Source organism: Dendrobates tinctorius, unplaced genomic scaffold (genome assembly GCF_039654945.1).
Source record: "Dendrobates tinctorius isolate UK_male_01 unplaced genomic scaffold, ASM3965494v1 ptg000223l, whole genome shotgun sequence".
Classification (NCBI taxonomy): Eukaryota; Metazoa; Chordata; class Amphibia; order Anura; family Dendrobatidae; genus Dendrobates; species Dendrobates tinctorius.
Window position 1 is genome coordinate 17,699,551 of NW_027361890.1, and position 20,297 is coordinate 17,719,847.

The following is a 20,297-nucleotide window of genomic DNA, read 5'->3' on the forward strand; positions in this document are numbered from 1 at the left end:
CGTATATCATGTGGTAGTACCAATGTCATATTATGCGACATGTGGGTGCCCCATGATATACGTTGGTTTGACTTCGTGTGAGGGTGCGTGAGCATGTGCGGGACACAGAGGCGTATCTAGGCTTCCTGGCACCCGGGGCAAGAAAAACTGAAAGCAGGAAGAGAAGACAATGGATGTAAATAAGCATATCTTCAAAAATCCCCAGTAGATGGTATATATGGAAATTGTCCATACACCTACAGGGGACACAGAAATAAGTTCATATCCAGAATATCATCTTCACTAGTATGACATATCAGCCCAGCGACGAGTCCAGAGGAAACATCCACAATATAGGTCCCAGGAGGATCCCATTAATCCAAAATAGCCTCAATTAAAAAGTGACACTAGAGTGAAAAACACACACAAAGGGTTAAAAACAAATAAAATAACCACGGACATGGGGGAAATGTGTGAAATGGTGGATGCAGCAGAGGCACAGAAAATAAGACTATAAAACTATAAAAAAGAGGCAAAACTTAGGGACTCCATTGAGACCTTTCGTAGTCACCGTATCCAAGGTGACAATCCATTTAGTCTCTCTTTGGGCTAAAATCTTCTTGTAGTTCCCTGCCCTCACCCCCAGGTGGATACAGTCAATTCCTCTCACCATAAATGTTTGAGGGTCACAATTGTGACAAATCTTGAAGTGGCGAGGGATAGTCTTGAGGGTAGAGCAGTCGGCCACTGTCTTGGCCGCCTGAATGTCCCGCCAGAGGCGTATCCGGGGGGGGGGGGGGGGGTTTTGCAGCCGGGGAAGTTGCCCCAGGCACAGCCGGCAGGGGGCGCAGTCCGGGCCGCCTAATGCAGCGGTCCGCACTGTCCTCCCTGGCGGCTGCGTTCTGCCGCCCCCCCGGCCTGAGAGTCGGTGGTTCTCTGTGTCAGCTGTTAAGCTGACAGCTGGCGCAGAGAGGGTGCGCATGCCGGCTCCCAGGGAACAATTGTATAGACGCCAGTACAATTTCAGCTCTGACCGCCGGGCCAGAGCGAAGTCAGCAGCGTGACGTCATGTGATCACGCTGCTGACGTCACTCCCCGGCGCCCAGAGTGAACGCTCAGCGCTGGTGGTAAGTGTGCTCCAATGTGGAGCTGAAGAAACCACCGAAGATGGGGGGTGTTAAATGTGTGGCGATGGGGGGTTAATGAGTGGGGATGGGGTTAATGTGTAGTGGGGTTAATAAGTGGGGATGGGGATTAATGTGTGGGGGGTTAATGAGTGGGGATGGGGGTTAATGTGTGGGGGATTTGGAGTGGGGGGTACATAATGTGTTGGGGGATTTGGGAGTAGGGACGGGGGGGTTAATGAGTGGGGATGGAATTAATGAGTGGGGATGGGGGTTATTGTTTGGGGGGGGTTAATGAGTAGGGATGGGGTTAATATGTGGGGGATTTCGAGTGGGGGGTACATAATGAGTGGGGATGGGGGTTATTTAATGTGTGGGGGATTTGGAGTGGGGATGGGGTTAATGTGTGGGGGATTTGGAGTGGGGATGGGGTTAATGTGTGGGGGATTTGGAGTGGGGGGTACATAATGTGTGGGGGGAATTTGGGAGTGGGGATAGGGGGTTATTTAATGTGTGTGAGGGATTTGGAGTGGGGATAGGGGGGTTACTTAACCCCTTCACGACCCATGACGCCTACGTAGGCGTCATGAAAAGCAGTGTCCAAACGACCTATGACGCCTACGTAGGCGTCATGCTATAAATAGCCCCCCTGCGGGTCGGGCGACCGGGGTCACTGAAAGGTCACCCGACCCGCACACAATGGACCCTTCAGAGTTAACACCTGGGGGTGTGGCTTAGCCCCCACGTGCCTACGATCGCTCTGATTGGCTGTTAAAAGTGAAACTGCCAATCAGAGCGATTGTAATATTTCACCAATGAAAATTGGTGAAATATTACAATCCAGCCATGGCCGATGCTGAAATAGCATCGGACATGGCTGGACACCGAGACCCGACCCCCCCCACACCGACTGACTGCACCGATCGGCTGCCGCCACCGTCTGACGGCACCGATCGGCAGCCGCCGTCATGATCTGCCCCTCCGCCCCCCCAGCCCGCCGATCGCCCCTCCGATCACCCACTCTCACCCTCCTTTGTGCCTCCGACCTCCCGCTATCCGTCCCGGTGTCCTGCCGTCCAGCGTCATGGGCGCCGCCATCTTGCAAGATGGCGGGCGCATGCGCAGTGCGCCGAATCGAATCTGCAACGCTGCAGATTCATTCATTTATTTTGATCACTATGATAAACTTTCATAGTGATCAAAATAAATAAAAAGTAAATCACCGCCCCCCTTATCACCCCCATAGGTAGGGACAAATAATAAAATATATATATATTTTTTTTCCATTAGGGTTAGGTCCAGGGCTAGGGTTGGACACTTAGGGTTAGGGTTGAACTTAGGGTTAGGGTTGAACTTAGGGTTAGGGTTGAACTTAGGGTTAGGGTTGAACTTAGGGTTAGGGTTGAACTTAGGGTTAGGGTTGAACTTAGGGTTAGGGTTGAACTTAGGGTTAGGGTTGAACTTAGGGTTAGGGTTGAACTTAGGGTTAGGGTTGAACTTAGGGTTAGGGTTGGGATTTCGTTAGGGGTGTGTTGGGATTAGGGTTGTGGTTAGGGTTATGATTAGGGTTAGGGGTGTGTTGGGGTTAGGGTTGTGGTTATGATTAGGGTTAGGGGTGTGTTGGGGTTAGGGTTGGAGATAGAATTGAGGGGTTTCCACTGTTTAGGCACATCAGGGGCTCTCCAAACGCGACATGGAGCCACCATTTATTCCAGCCAATTTTGCGTTCAAAAAGTCAAACGGTGCTCCCTCCATTTCGAGCCCCGACGTGTGCCCAAACAGTGGTGTACCCCCACTTATGGGGTATCCGGGTACTCAGGAAAAATTGCACAACAACTTTGGGGGTCTAATTTCTCCTGTTACCCTTAGGAAAATAAAAAAATGGGGGCTAAAATAATTATTTTTGTGGAAAAAAAAGATTTTTTATTTTCACGGTTCTGCGTTATAAACTTCTGTGAAGCACTTGGGGGTTCAACGTGCTCACCACACATCTAGATAAGTTCCTTGGGGGGTCTAGTTTCCAAAATGGGGTCACTTGTGGGGTGTTTCCACTGTTTAGGTACATCAGGGGCTCTGCAAACATAACATGACGCCCACAGACCATTCCATCAAGTCGGCATTTCAAAACGTCACTACTTCCATTCCGAGCCCCAACGTGTCCCCGAACAGTGGTCCCCCCCCATATATGGGGTATCAACGTACTCAGGACAAACTGGACAACAACTTTTGGGGTCCAATTTATCCTGTTACCTTTGTGAAAATAAAAAATAGTGGGCTAAAAATCACTTTTTGAGGAAAAAAAAATATTTTTTTTTTATTTTCACGGCTCTGCGTTATAAACTTCTGTGAAGCACTTGGGGGTTCAAAGTGCTCACCACACATCTATATTAGTTTCTTGGGTGATCTAGTTTCCAAAATGGGGTCATTTGTGGGGGGTTTCCACTGTTTAGGTACATCAGGGGCTCTGCAAACATAACATGACGCCCACAGACCATTCCATCAAGTCGGCATTTCAAAGCGTCACTACTTCCCTTCTGAGCCCCAACGTGTGCCCAAACAGTGGTCCCCCCCACATATGTGGTACCAGCGTACTCAGGACAAGCTGGACAACAACTTTTGGGGTCCAATTTATCCTGTTACCTTTGTGAAAATAAAAAATAGCAGGCTAAAAATTTATTTTTTGAGGGAAAAAATTTTTTTTTATTTTAACGGCTCTGCGTTATAAACTTCTGCGTAGCACCTGGGGGTTCAAAGTGCTCACTATGCATCTAGATAAGTTCCTTAGGGGGTCTAGTTTCCAAAATGGGGTCATTTGTGGGGGAGCTCCAAAGTTTACGCACACAGGGGCTCTGCAAACACAACATGGTGTCCGCTAACGATTGGAGCTAATTTTCCATTCAAAAAGTCAAATGACGCTCCTTCCCTTCTGAGCCATGCCGTGCGCTCAAACAGTGGTTTTCCCCCACATATGGGGTACCAGTGTACTCAGGACAAACTGGACAACAACTTTTGGGGTCCAATTTATCCTGTTACCCTTGGGAAAATAAAAAATAGCGGGCTAAAAAATCATTTTTGAGGAAAAAAAAATTATTTTTTTATTTTCACTGCTCTGCGTTATAAACTTCTGTGAAGCACACACCACACATCTAGATAAAGTTCCTTCGGGGGGGGTCTAGTTTCCAAAATGGGGTCACTTGTGGGGGAGCTCCAATGTTTAGGCACACAGGGGCTCTCCAAATGCGACATGGTGTCCGCTAACGATTGGAGCTAATTTTCCAATCAAAAAGTCACAAGGCGCTCCTTCCCTTCCGGGCCTTGCGGTGCGCCCAAACAGTGGTTTATGACCACATATGAGATATTGATGTACTCAGGAGAAATTGCCCAACAAATTTTAGGATCCATTTTATCCTGTTGCCCATGTGAAAATGAAAAAACTGAGGCCAAATAAAATTTTTGTGAAAAAAAAAAAAGTACTTTTTTTTTTTACAGATCAATTTGTGAAGCACCTACTATGCATCTAGATAAGTTCCTTGGAGGGTCTAGTTTCCAAAATGGGCTCACTTGTGGGGGAGCTCCAATGTTTAGGCACACAGGTACTCTTAAAACAAGACATGGCAACCGCTAAACATTCAAGCATATTTTACATTCAAAAAGTAAAATGGCGCTCCTTGCCTTCTGAGCCCTGCCGTGCGCCCAAACAGTGGTTTATGACCACATATGAGGTATCAGTGTACTCAGGAGAAATTGCCCAACAAATTTTAGGATACATTTTATCCTGTTACTCATGTGAAAATGAAAAAACTGATGCTAAAATAAAATTTTGGTTGGAAAAATTAAAATGTCCATTTTTTCATTCCATGTTGCTTTAGTTCCTGTGAAGCACCTGAAGGGTTAATAATCTTCTTGAATGTAGTTTTGAGTAGCTTGAGGGGTGCAGTTTTTAGAATGGCGACACTTTTGGGTATTTTCTGCCATTTAGACCCCTCAAAGTGACTTCAAATGTGAGGTGGTCCCTAAAAAAATGGTTTTGTAAATTTTGTTGTAAAAATGAGAAATTGCTGGTCAACTTTTAACCCTTATAACTTCCTAACGAAAAAAAATGTTGTTTCCAAAATTGTGCTGATGTAAAGTAGACATGTGGGAAATGTTATTTATTAACTATTTTGTGTCACATAACTCTCTGGTTTAACAGAATAAAAATTCAAAATTTGAAAATTGCAAAATTTTCAAAATTTTCGCCAAATTTCCATTTTTTTCACAAATAAACGCAAAAATTATCGACCTAAATTTACCACTATCATGAAGCCCAATATGTCACGAAAAAACAATCTGGGAAACGATAGGATACGTTGAAGCGTTCCTGAGTTAATACCTCATAAAGGGACACTGGTCAGAATTGCAAAAAATGGCCAGGTCATTAAGGTCAAAATAGGCTGGGTCATGAAGGGGTTAATGTGTGTGAGGGATTTGGAGTGTGGATGGGGGATTTAATGTGTGTGGGGAGATTTGAGGACACAGTATGTATGAGGAGACAGTATGGGGAGCGAACGGGTTAATGTATGTGGACACAGTATGGGGAGTCAGGGGTATGTGTGAGCAGACAGTATAGAGAGTGAGGGGGTAAATATATGAGGAGACAGTATGGTGAACAGAGGGATGTTAGAGGAGGGAGGGGAATAGTGTGAGGCGACAGTATATTGCAGACATTTTTATTCAGGAGCATTATAATGACACTTCTATCTTTAAGGGCATCGTGTGGAGATTTGCTGCAGAAGACCGGAGAAGATGGAAGTCTGCAGAGATGGCTGTGGATGAGAAAACTCATCATGGGGTTTGGACAAGAAGAAGAAAAGGAGAACGACTACAGAGACGACATCATCTATAAGGTACTTGGATGTAAATGTTATTTGTGATACTGACTAATTCTCATGTTTTTATTTTTTAGGAGCATTAAAGGGGTTCTCCAGGTCTGTGCAGAGTCTGCAGTCATTGTATGTGACCGCAGACTTCTGAATTCTCACAGTGCTCACTGAACGCTGTCAGGATTCTCTCGTGCCGGTAATTTACATACATGCGGTCACATGCTGACTAGACATGTGTGGCCTCACTCAATGAAAATGAACGGAGCGAGGCTGGGCACGTCTAGTCGGAATGTGACCAGAAGTATATAAATCACATACTTGTGCTGACATGACTATACATCGGCAAGGGAGAATCCTAAAAGTGTGCAGTGCATTCGTTGTGAGAATTCAGAAGCTGCAATGTCAGGGCTCAGCTCTGCAGGTTCCAGTAGTCATCACACGGACACTTCACTCATACGCGATTTTCATACTTGACAACGAGCTTCTCTTCCTGCTTTCAGTTTTTTACTGAACATTGAGAGCATTAGGGAGAGCAGCTCGTGGGTACATGGCTAAGTGTGCAAGTCGCATATGTACTTGGTGTGGGGCGCCGAACCAAATTCTTGCCCCGGGTGCCAGGAAGCCTAGATACGCCTCTATGTCCCGCACATACTCACGCACCCTCACACGAAGTCAAACCAACGTATATCATGGGGCACCCACATGTCGCATAATATGACATTGGTACTACCACATGATATACGCTGGGCAATGTCATATTATGCGGATATGAACTTATTTCTGTGTCCCCTGTAGGTGTATGGACAATTTCCATATATACCATCTACTCATTGGGGATTTTTGAAGATATGCTTATTAACATCCATTGTCTCCGTTTTTAATCTTATCTGAATATGCCTGTGCCATCTGTCATATTACGTGGTCTCAGTGTTACACCTGTTATATGATTATAATTGTGCGTGTTTATATAGCTTTTAAAAAAAAAAAGAAAAAAAATGTTTTTGTTTATATATTTATGTTGCCATACATGCACCAGTATATCTTTTGTCAGAAGTGTGAGGTGTGCCCTTAGATTTCGGCCGTGCGCATGCGGTTCGTGCCCCCCAGTTGCCCTCTTCATGTGACCGGTGTCCATTTGCCTCGGACGCTCACGCGGGGGTTAATCCTCTGCGCGTGTGCTCTTACGCTGGACGCCTGTTTCATGGTGGAGGACCTGGTGGCAGCACGGCACATGCGCCGCTATGGCTGCTCTCATTGGTGGATACGGGTCACGTGACTCTGCATGTGACCGTTACTAGGACTACATAAGGTCCTGCAGTTCATTATAGCCTCATCTCCTTGAGAAAGCGCCTCCCGATCGCGAAACGTAGGTCAGAGGTTTGTTCCACGGATGGGGGTAACTGTGCACCACCTGGTAAGCTTTTTCCATATGACTGTCCCTGATATATGATGTATCTTATGATGAATGTTCTGGATTCTGGTTGCCGTCATTAGCCCTGTTGCCTGATTACACATCGGCTGGTTGCCCTGAGGATATTTTGTCCAGCCTATATGGCGATTATTTGGCATTTGTAACAGCCCTTGTGTCGGCATATTTTACAAACTATCCTGGCTAATATTATATACAGGTGCAGTCTTTTTTTTTTTTTTTTTCCCACCCCCACCTGCCTTCTTAATATTGCTGTCTATTTGTCATCTGCAACTTTCTTTGCTGAGACCAAACCAAAGAATACCGAAGAGGACCCGTGGACAAGAGAAAACCAAGCAAGATATAATCTTCAATAGATACCTTTATTAATATTAAATCAGTGGTGGTATAAAATACCATAAAAATATTATAAAAACACTAAGCACAAGTGGGACAATTTTACACAATAGTAAGAAATTATGTTACTTGGACCAATTATATGGTATTTACATATGCATTCATACAAGAATATATATTTTAATATTCCTAAAAAATATAATTTAAAAAAATAAAATACAGTGAAAATTTATAAAAGATAATAGTCTCAAACAGTGAAATTGTGCAACGTGAATCAGCTTCTAAAAACACTGCTAGCTAAAGTACAGTGTGCTTGTGCAAAAAAAGGGGAGATTTCAATACTTTGCTGTGCAAAACTAAACCATAGTACAATATGTGAAGTGCTGTGCACCAATATGGAGTTTAGATGAAACCACTGCTTGCTAAAGTGCAGTGTGCAACAAGGGCTTCACTACATTGCTGTGTAAACAAAACGCTAGGAATAAAAATGTTTGAATAAGGATGCCAACAATTGAATGATATACCTTTAAGGTCCAGCACGTCCCACAATTGTGCTCCCCGACGCACGTTTCGGAGTTTAACTTTGTAAAATTGTCCCACTTGTGCTTAGTGTTTTTTATATTATTTTTATGGTATTTTATACCACCACTGATTTAATATTAATAAAGGTATCTATTGAAGATTATATCTTGCTTGGTTTCTCTTGTCCACGGGTCCTCTTCGGTATTCTTTGGTTTGGTCTTTGTAACTAGTGGGTTCACCACTTATCATCATCGAATACTGGTGGTAGTATATACAAATAAGATAACACTTATTACTATGACTATTAGAGAATTTGTGTAGATATATTATCTATATCCAGTGTTCGTGTGTCTTTTCTCGCAACTTTCTTTGCTGGAGAGAGAGATATATTATAATATATATATATATATATATATATATATATATATATATATATATATATATATATATATATATATATACACATACATACATACATACATACATACATACATACATACACACACACACACACACATACATACATACATATATATATATATATGTCTGTGCTCGCATTTAATAAAGGATTTTGATATTTTTATACTTCTTCCTCAGGATGTTGTTGTATCATGGGGAACAAGTTTGATGACTTCAAAACGTGTCCATGATAAAACCGCATTTCTTCAACCTCTGTGTATCCTGGGTCCTTCAAAAACAAACAAACAAAAAAAAAAAAACAATCTACAGTACGTTCCTGGTTTGAGACCCATGGTTCCGCAGCAGCTGGCTTTCCAATGCATTGAAATTGTTGTGGGCAACACAACCCGATCAGGTGAGCAACCACTCCCTACTATCACACCTGTTGTGCATTTTTGCTCCCCAGCTCCCATTAATATAGTTTACACACATATAGGGAACGACTTGTCAAAGGGATCAGGAATGGAGAAGCAGCCTGTGATCTGCCTTGGACCAGTCATCCAAGATGCATGGTCCCTAGCCAGCATTTCAAACAAGGTTTTCTCTGAAACTCTGCGTCTGAGTATGTGCACACGTTAAATACTAGCAGCAGACATTTCGGCTTCAAAAAAAAAAATTGGCTTCAAAATGTTATCTCTTGGCAGGAAAAATGCTACTTAAAAAGAAACACTTGTTTACGCGTAATGTTTTCCCAAGTCATCAGAATTGGTGAAAAATGCTGCAAAACCACTGAAAAAATTAAACTGCAGAATTTAAACAGATTCAAAATGTTTATGTTTTGTGACAAAACTGCAAAAAAAATTAAAAATAAAACATACATGACTGCAATAATGGAGTCTTTCATGCGGATAGTGGTTTCAGTAGAATAAATCAGATGGCAGGTTCCCTTCAAGACAATCAGTAGGCTTATACTATTGAATGTTAAAGGATACGTACACTTTTCTTTTTTTACTTATCGTAATTTTTCGGACTATAAAACACTCCAAAAATGTGTAGAAAAATGGGGGGTGCATCTTATATAGTCCGGATGTACTGGCTGTGGTGGGGAAGTGGAGGAGCGGTTTCAGCGGAGCAGCGGGTCAGAGGCAGGAGCCGGCTGCTACGGCTAACTCCTGTGCCCGCTGCTAAAGAGAAATGAATATTCACTGCATTCCGTGCCCATGGGTGTGGAGGGCAATGAATATTTATTTCTCTTTAATGGAATCCTGGTATGATGGGCACCCATCCCAGTCTTTTTTGTATGTATGGTCCCATCCTATGCTTACCCTGGTACGATTGGCCCCCACCCCCACCCTGGTATGCATGGCCCTATCAGAAAACATTTAAAAAAAACTCCAAACCATTACACTTACCTTTCCCGCGCTCCCTCGCAGCGTCTTGCTCTGACACCAGCAGCTGCTTAATGCTTGTAAGCAGCGCATGGCAGGGACATTATGTGGTGCTTGCAAGCTGAAGGGCAAAGCAGTGAGTATTCATTGCTCTCTAGCGGGCACAGTGTCAGCCGGAGCCTTGCTGCAGCTGCCGGGCGGTCACGGGTGCCGATACTTGAGAAATGAATATTCACTCCATTCAAAGAATAATCATTTCTCTAAGTATCGGCACACGTTACCGCCCGGCAGCTGCAGAAAGGTTCCGGCTGACACTGTCCGCTAGAGAGCAATGAATACTTACTGCTTTGCGCACGTACAGTCCCAGCGTGCAGAGCATTGAGTTTCTGGCAGCTGCCCTACGGCTTGCAAGCATCGCATGACGTCCCTGCCATGCGCTGCTTACAAGCATTAAGCAGCTGCTGGAATCGGGACAGGACGCTGCGAGGGAGCGTCGGGAAGGTAAGTGTAATTTTTATTTTTTATGTTTTCTGATGGGGCCCTGCGCACCACGATAGGGATGAAGGGGGCCCTGCGCACCACGATAGGGATGAAGGGGGCCATGTGTATCAGTATGGGGATGAAGGGGGGCCATGTGTATCAGTATGGGGATGAAGGGGGGCCATGTGTATCAGTATGGGGATGAAAGGGGGCCATGTGTATCAGTATGGGGATGAAAGGGGGCCATGTGTATCAGTATGGGGATGAAAGGGGGCCATGTGTATCAGTATGGGGATGAAAGGGGGCCATGTGTATCAGTATGGGGATGAAAGGGGGCCATGTGTATCAGTATGGGGATGAAAGGGGGCCATGTGTATCAGTATGGGGATGAAAGGGGGCCATGTGTATCAGTATGGGGATGAAAGGGGGCCATGTGTATCAGTATGGGGATGAAAGGGGCCATGTGTATCAGTATGGGGATGAAAGGGGCCATGTGTATCAGTATGGGGATGAAAGGGGGCCATGTGTATCAGTATGGGGATGAAAGGGGGCCATGTGTATCAGTATGGGGATGAAAGGGGGCCATGTGTATCAGTATGGGGATGAAAGGGGGCCATGTGTATCAGTATGGGGATGAAAGGGGGCCATGTGTATCAGTATGGGGATGAAAGGGGCCATGTGTATCAGTATGGGGATGAAAGGGGCCATGTGTATCAGTATGGGGATGAAAGGGGGCCATGTGTATCAGTATGGGGATGAAAGGGGGCCATGTGTATCAGTATGGGGATGAAAGGGGGCCATGTGTATCAGTATGGGGATGAAAGGGGCCATGTGTATCAGTATGGGGATGAAAGGGGCCATGTGTATCAGTATGGGGATGAAAGGGGCCATGTGTATCAGTATGGGGATGAAGGGGGCCATGTGTATCAGTATGGGGATGATGGGGGCCATGTGTATCAGTATGGGGATGATGGGGGATATGTGTATCAGTATGGGGATGAAGGGGGCCATGGTTATCAGTATGGGGATGAAGGGGTCATGGTTATCAGTATGGGGATGAAGGGGGCCATGGTTATCAGTATGGGGATGAAGGGGGCCATATAAACCAGGATAAGGGATATTAAGTACAGAATAGACCACATTTTTTGCTTCAGTTTTTCTCCCTAATTTCCTCTTCTAAAACCTGGGTGCGTCTTATGGTCTGGTGGGTCTTATAGTCTGAAAAATACGGTAAAGGCTTATATTTTAAACTAAAAATGTTTGCAATTGGGTCTTGTTAAAAGTTTTCAACATTTCCCTTTCAGCCTGTGTTTTACTGTCTATTGGTGGCTGCAGAATGAGTTAAAGACTGTTAGTGAGGTTTTATATACAACTAACAAAATTTCTCATTATAATGGTATGATGCCTGCTAAGTTAGGGTGGTTTCATATTTGCGTTTCCAGCAGCAGCGTCGGCCTGCGCACGGCCGCCGTTAAGCCACGCCCCCTCCGGTAGCTCCGCCTAGGGGCGCAGGACGCTGCATGCGACCCCTATCTTTAGCACTGGGGACGCAGGCCGTGTGCAGGTATGCGTTTGGCGGCGCATGCGTCCTTTTGACGTGCGACAACCAGCGCCAAACGCAACCTGTTGCAATTTGGTGCGCTCGGCGCACCGTCAAAAGGACGCATACCTGCGCACGGCCTGCGTCCCCAGTGCTAAAGATAGGGGACGCAGGTCACATGCAGCGTCATGCGCCCCTAGGCGGAGCTACCGGAGGAGGCGCGGCAGGGGCGGGGCTTAACGGCAGCCGTGCGCAGGCAGACGCTGCTGCTGGAAATGCAAATGTGAAACCACCCTTAGAGCATAAGAACCAATAGCGATTAAGAAGGAGCAAACTATGAACGATAAAAATATCAAAATTTTATTTAGATATTGTAAAACAGAATAGACAAATTGAATAGTCCACGACACAGAAGTTTAAAACTTATAATCACAATAGGACATGATAATTACAATTATAAAGCAGGAACACACTTCAATCTAGCATATCTGGAATAATAGTGCTGATAAAAGGTAACAACAAATACAGGGTATTTGCAAAAAAATGTATGCCAAGCTGCTCCACCTCGTCAAGGTAACCCTTATTGAAGCAGTCCCTATCTAATGTATTTAAAACCTGAACATATGAACAGTGTCTAAATGAGCAGGATTAAGACAGGCGCTTTCTAGTATGGGCACGTGGTGTAAGACAACTCCTTACGTGCATGTCACACAAGAGAGGGGTCTCTCAAATCATGCATAAACATGAAAAAAACGCTTACACCACGTGCCCATACTAGAAAGCGCCTGTCTTAATCCTGCTCATTTAGACACTGTTCATATGTTCAGGTTTTAAATACATTAGATAGGGACTGCTTCAATACGGGTTACCTTGACGAGGTGGCGCAGCTTGGCATACATTTTATGGCAAAAAAACGTATCGACTAAATACCCTGTAATTGTTGTTACCTTTTATCAGCACTTGCTGACTACTGTCATGTGTCTTACTGCAAGGTATTTCTGCACATTTATCATTCTGTGCTTTTTGTTTGTGTTTCGGTCAGTGGGTGGTGTGAACACTGTCCAACAGACTTGTTCACATTTGTGCATGTCACATGTGTTTTTAATTAAAATCCAAGTCAGCAGAACACACACCCCTTGCATTATGGCTAGAAGTAATGGATCAGACATTTTGACAGATGATGTGCCTCTACTGTGTCATTCCTATTATATGGTGTCACTCCTACTACATGTAAATTTGGTCTTTCATATTTTCTAGATCCGTCTTTTATCTGTGCTGTATTATAAAAGGGGTATATAGGTATCTATTTCATAGCAGGAGTTTGGGAATATTTTTGTCAATCAATACAATACCCATTATAATATTTCTATATTCCAGATACGCTAGATTATGAGGCGTGTTCCTACTTTATAGTTCTTGTTATGTCTTATTGTGATATATAAGTTTTAATCTTCTGTCTGTCTCATTTACTATACAATGGCAATTATGTTTTATAGTATCTAAATAAAGTGATTTTTTTTTTTTTTTATCGTTCATTGTTTGTTTGTTGTAACTAAAGCATAATATGGCCCTAAAGGCTTGGCATTGAAAGTTAGAGCTGCATCTTAATATTTAGTACTTAGCAATAGAAACCGTACCTTTCTGTCATACAGTCTAGATATGTAAGGCTTAAAGTAATGTTGCTTTATTCCTTTAGCTTCTACTGTAAGACCATCATAATGGTCACATAATGTACTGATGACACAAGGAGGATCTTCGCCATCATCATCTGAAGTGGACAACTTTGCTGGTCAGACAAGAAAAGCAGATATTTTTTTCAAAAAATAATTGAAAACTATAGACATGTCAAAACTTTAATAAGGGTGACAAAACCTCATGTAATTTTTTTTATATCGTAAAGTGTCAAACTCATCACAACATGGAGAACAGCCACGGTGGGAGGGGGCAAGGGAGAAGTATGGGGCATGTTTAAGTGAAAAATTATGTTCATTCTCTCCCATGACACCTATCATCATCAGGGCAATGGACGCTCTGGCCATTAGAGGCAGATTTATTTATGTATACCCCTCCTCACTTGTAAAGCATCATGGAATAAATGGTGCTATAATGATAAATAATTTCGGCCGTGTAAGACAGCCAGCCTCAGCCTTGTGTGGAGCAAGCTCAGCTCTTGAACCGATGCCACACACCCAACTGCCTCCATCAAGAAGTGACAAGGGGGTTATCTATGCCGGGTTTTACCTTACTAATTAGGGAAGACATGAAAATTTTGAGGTATCAAATTAGTGGAAAAATAAAACTTTACTTTTATTCAAAGGGCTGATAAAATCCTGATTCTAAGGCTAGTTTCACATTTGCGAACGGAGGGCTGCGCACTTCCTCCGTGAAGCCACGCCCCACCGTGCCTCCTCCGGTTAGCTCCGCCCATTTCTGCACGCGGCCTGCGTACTCTCTCTCTTTAACATTGGGTATGCAGGCCGTGCCGCAGTACGGGGATGCCGCCGCATGCCTCGTTTTGACGGTGCGGCGAACCGCGTAGAACGCATGAATTTTATGCAGGCATCCACAAATGTGAAACCAGCCTTATACTATGGCTGGTCCAAACAACAGAAGCAATTGTTACCATCCACCTTTCGTGTCTCCCCTTTTTCCTTACAGATTGTAAGCTTGCGAACAGGGCCCTCATTCCTCTTGGTATCTGTTTTGATCTATGTGTTTAGTGCTATGCTGTAACGTCTATTGTCTGTAGAAGTCCCCTCTACAATGTAAAGTGCTGCAGAATATGTTGGCGCTATAGCAATAAAATTAATTATTATTATTATTATTATTATATCTGTTTGTCTGAGCCTTCATTGGGGGACAAAGGAAACCATGGGTGTATGCTGCTGTCACTAGCTGGCAATATGCACAAAAAAGTTAGCTCCTCCTCTGCAGTGTACAACCTCCCTGACCTAGGAGTCCCTCTACTGAGGCGAGCCAGACGTCTCTGAAAAAAACACAGATGGCCACCCTGCCAAGGAGATGTCCTGGGATGTGGAGATTAGTCATGCAGAGGAAGATCTGCCAGGTCTACAACTGGAGGATCTACCCGGCACATTACGGGACGCTAGGAGGGGATGGGACCTTTCCTATCCTGGCGAGCCTGTGGCCTCTCTTGGTGGGAAAAACTCTCTGATGCAGAGAAACCGTGAAAAGGCCGAAAGGACAGAAACCTACGCTTCAGAGAAAGCCGGCGAGGCTTGGACTGAGGAAGGAGAGCGCTTGTCCCTCCGGGGGCCTCAATAATTTGGTCTAACTTAGAGCCAAATAGACGAGAACCCTGGAAAGGCAAGCTGGTAAGGAACTTTTTTTTGAAGATAAGGCCGCCTGCCACGCCTTAAGCCAAATAGTCTGTTGTATGGCCACAATATTGCTGGACGCCCGAACAGCGCAAGAAGCGGCGTCCAGCGAAGCGGATACCAAGTACTTCACTGCATGATAAATCTGGTCAGCGAGGTCCGACAATCCCTCCGGTCAGGCACCCGCAAAAATGCCCTGACGGAGTTGCTTAGCCCATGTAGTTATGGACTTTGACAACCAAGTGGAGGCAAAGCACAATGTAGAAGCGGCCGCTTCAAAGCCAGACTTGGCAAAGGACGCTATGATCCTGTCATTAGAGTCCTTGAGGTATGCTCCATTCGTGAGTGGGAGGATCATGTTTGGTGGATAATCTGGAAACTCGAGGGTCTACAGTTGGAGAAGTGGTCCAGTTTGCGGTGAGCTCGGAGGGGTTAGTTAATAAGATGCTGAGGCACTTCCTTCTACCTCTCCTCAAGCTCTCTGTGTATAGCAAAGAACTTGGGAGCTGGTCTCGACCGTCTAAACGAAAGTCTGTTCTGCGGGTTCCGTGGCGGTATCCGTAATATTAAAGTCTGATGGACTGCCACAATGAGGCTCTGCACCATGTCCCTCTGGTCAGAATCCAGGTCCGAGTCATTCTCTGACAGTGCGTCCAAAAGCACCTCGCCCGTCCTAGAGGAGGAGGACTGGGAAGTAGTAGTCCGCCGGGAAAGACCAGGGGGAGAGAGAGCGTGGGGGGAGGACCTAGAACAGGAGGACCTGCCTGGATCTTACAGCCCATGTTGGTAGGCACTGCCGGTGAGTTCTGTGATCCGCTAGCAACGGCAGAGACAGGAAGAGGCAACCTGTCCAGAACAGACACCAGGGTCTGCGAAACCTTGGCGAGGTCCACCACAGATTGTGACAGAGAGAAAACCCACACAAGGAATAGGGGCACCACTCTCTACAGGGGCAGTAGGGGATTCCTGGGAGGCGGGGAGGGGGGGCTGCTGCAGTTCTAGGACTGGCCTGGAGGGAGTTTGCCATTACATGAAGAGTAGACAAAGTGCCTAACAAGAGAAGAGATAGAAGAGGCAGGAGGGCGAGAGCGCTCTCTTTTAGGATTAGCCGGGATAAGGAGCATACCCACTAAGTCATGCCAAAAGGTTAGGGGATAGAGAGATATGTGCAGAAGAGAATGTCAGTCTACAGAGCAGATATACTCACAGGAAAATGCTGGTCCTGAAAGGAACTGCTAACAGGCTGTAGTCCGGGAGGCAAGCCAGTTTGCAAGGGCGTTGCAGGAGAAGGTGCAGGTTCTGCAGAAATGAGCCACCTTCCGGGTCCTGATGCTGGAAAATGGCGACCGCAGAGAGGAAGAGAGCTGGCAGTGCCAAAACGCGCACAGAAGCCGCACTGCAAAAAAGAGGAGGGGGCGTAGACTGGAAAAGCCTGCTCACTGAGGATGAAAAGAGGGTGGAGCTAACCGCAGGAGCAAAGAGGAAGAAGAAAGGCTGTGCAATGAAGCCGGGAGAAGGGGATGGAGCCAGCCACCTAAGACAGGAAGAGGAGATGTGTTCACAACAGGCGGGAGAAAAGCCCGCCCGAAGATACTGAGAAGCAGGGTGGGGCCAAACGACAGAGAAGCCGGGGCCTACATTGAGAGCAGAGCCTTAAGAGGCATGGGGAGGCAGCACAGAGGCCCGAAAATATATAAGTAAAGTAACGTGCACCACATATCTTCAGGAACAACTGCCTGTCCAATCCTTTCTTCATCTGTGTTATCTGAATCTTTCCTGAATCCTTTTTCCTTATTACCTCTGGAGACCTGATGGAGAGAAGAAAAAGATGTACCTCTCCATCTACGAGACCTTTCATAGCCGTCCAAACCTCCTGGGCATGTGGGACGTCCATGACTCCTGACACAGACAGGCACTGGTGGGCAGTAGATGGTGCCAGGAACGATGTTTGTATCAACTAAACACTCTTCCGTGTTAGGGGCTGGGGTCCTGCAAACTAGACATGAGGATACGGGGTGGCAGTACACGTCGTACTCAGTGTCTAAGTGGGAGTACAGTTGTGACTGTTCACACTATATCTCTCCAGAGGTAGGAAGAAGATCCATCTGAAAAAGAAGAGACGTTACTGGAAAACCGAAGTGGATATGGGTCTAACAAAAGACCCGTGGTCCACCTTCTACTGACACTAAGCTAGAACTGATTAACCTAGTGCCGGTTGGTGGGGTGTACACTGCAAGGAGGAGCTAACTTTTTTTGTGTATAGTATCAGCCTCCTAGTGGCAGCAGCATACACCCATGGTTTCCTGTGTTCCCATATGAAGCGATGGATAAAGAGGGATTTTTTGGTACTCACAGTAAAATCTTCTTTGGAGCCTTCATTGGGGGACACAGGCAACCATGGGGTGTATGCTGCTGTTGCTAGGCGGCTGACACTATGCAAAAAAGGATAAGTAGTTCCTCCCCGTCAATATACACCCACCGACAGGCACCAAGTACCTCAGTTGGTGAAAAAAGCAGTAGGAGAAGCAACAAGAACTCAAATATATGTACCAACCCAACAAGATGCGCATAGGCCCAAACAATGGTACAATAAAACAAACAAGGGTAGTGCTGTGTCCCGCAATGAAGGCTCCAAGGAAGATTTTACGGTGAGTACCAGAAAATCCCTCTCCTTATCGCTTCATTAGGGGACACAGGTAACCATGGGACGTCCAAAAGCAATCCCAAGGGTGGGAACAGAAAAGAAAGGAGTCCAGAGAAAGGACTTAAGTCGGCTGGTGGTCAACCGCTGCCTGCAGTACCATCCTACCCAAGCCTGCATCGGACGAGGCGTGGGTATGAACCCTGTAGAACCTCGCAAATGTATGCAAGGACGACCAGGTCGCGACCCTGCAAATTGTAATGCCGAAGCCTGGTAAACAGCCCAAGATGCCCCTACGGCCCGGGTGGAGTGAACCCTCACTCCCAGAAGAGGCTGTTTGTCCTGAACGCGGTAAGTCTCCAGTATCGCCGAACGAATCCAACGGGCAATGGTGGACTCGGAAGCTGGGAGCCCCTTTCAACGACCTTCAGAGATGACAAACAGGAAATTGGATTGACGAAGAGAAGCGGTCCTAGAAAGATAGACTCAAATGGCTCTGATCACATCTAGCTTTTGGAGAGACTTCTCCAGACGATGAACCGGGGAATGACAAAGGGAGGGAAGGACAATGTCCTCATTGATGTGGAAAGAAGATACCACTTTGGGAAGAAACGAAAGAACGGGTCTGAGAACTACCTTGTCCTGTTGAAGAATCAGGTACGGGGAACGACAGGATAATGCTGCTAACTCAGAAACCCTCCTAATAGACGCAATTGCAATTAGGAAGGCTACCTTCCATGAGAGGAAGGAAAAAAATGTCCTGAATGGGTATGAAATGCGCACATTGGAGAACGCTGAGGACGAGGTTAAGATCCCATGGATCTATCAGAGGATGGTAAGGAGGAGCCACGTGGCAACTCCCTGGAGAAAGGTCTTCACTCGTGGAATGAAAGCCAGATCCCTCTGGAAAGGGATAGACAGAGTGGAGACCTGGCCCTTTAGGGTACTGAGGGATAGGCCTGAGTTAAGGCCTACTTGAAGGAAACTCAGGATAGAAGGAAGGGAAAAGGGCACTGGAAAAGCACTGTTTTCCTCACACCACCGGAAAAAGGTGTTCCAGTACCTGTATGGTAAATGCGTGAGGAAGCTGGCTTTCTAGCTTTGATCATGGTCTGAATTACCTGGTTGGAAAAACCAGACTCCTTTAAAACCACAGCCTCAACGGCTAAGAGACTGAGAACTCTGGTGGAAGAGGAGGCCTTGCGAGAGAAGATCTGGACGGTCTGGAAGCCTCCAGGGAACGTCCGCGAGCATGTTGACGAGCTCCACATACCAAGGTCGTCTTGGCCAGTCTGGAGCTATCAGGATCATTGGAATCCCTTCTATCTTTTTTATGACCCTCGGAATCAAGAGGAAGGGAGGAAACAGGTAAGGGAGCTGAAACTGGGACCATGGAATTACTAGGGAGTCGCAACCGAGTGGGTCCGGGGACATGGCTACGAACAGAGGAACCTTGTGGTTCATCCGAGATGCCATGAGGTCGACGTCCGGAGTGCCCCATTGCTGAAATATCTGATTGAAGACTGTGGGATGGAGACACCGCTCGTCTGATGCAAGGCCTTGGCGGCTCAGAAATATCGGCTGCCCAATTTTCCACCCCCGGGATGTGAACGGCTGATATGGCCGGAACGTGACGTTCCGCCCAACGCAGGATCTTTGCCACTTCTGCCATCACCTGCTTGCTGCGAGTTCTGCCCTGGTGGTTTATGTACGCCACAGCCATGGCGTTGTCCGATTGAATGCGTACCGGTTTGCCTGCTAGGAGAGACTGCCAGCGGAAGGGCAAGGAAGATTGCCCTGATTTCCAGAAGACTGATGGGGAGAAAGGCTTCCTGAGCGTTCCAACGACCTTGCGCTGTGTGCCGAAGGAAAACCGTTCCCCACCCGAGGAGACTGGCATCAGTTGTGATGACATGCCACCGAAGAGGAAGAAAGGACCTCCCTCGTAAGACTGAGGCAGATAGCGTCCACCAGGTCAGGGATTGCCTTACCTTGAAAGACAGAAGCACAGGGCGGTCTAGAGAGACAGTTCTCTTGTCCCAGGCAGACAGGAGGAACAGCTGAAGAGGACAGCTGTGTTACTGGGAGAAGGGCACGGCTTCCATGGAGGCAATCATCTTCCCCAGGACTCTCATGCAGGACCGAAGGGGGAGGGGGACTGGGTGCTTTAGGGATCTGATTCCCTTGCAGAGACATGAAAACTTGTCCTTCGGAAGGAAAACCCGAGCCAGGTTCGTGTCGAACTCCATGCCCAGGAAT

The 20,297-nt window shown here is 46.1% G+C and overlaps 1 protein-coding gene across 4 annotated transcripts in view; it reads right to left on the minus strand.

Moving 5' to 3' along the window:
• Positions 1–20,297, minus strand: part of RBL1 (RB transcriptional corepressor like 1) — a 139,143-nt gene that overhangs the window by 103,744 nt on the left and 15,102 nt on the right. For all 4 annotated transcript variants that reach the window (XM_073555364.1, XM_073555363.1, XM_073555366.1 and 1 more), the window contains exon 6: positions 13,697–13,845. In XM_073555364.1, coding sequence (XP_073411465.1) covers positions 13,697–13,845 — 149 coding nt within the window. The remainder of the gene's footprint in view (positions 1–13,696; positions 13,846–20,297) is intronic.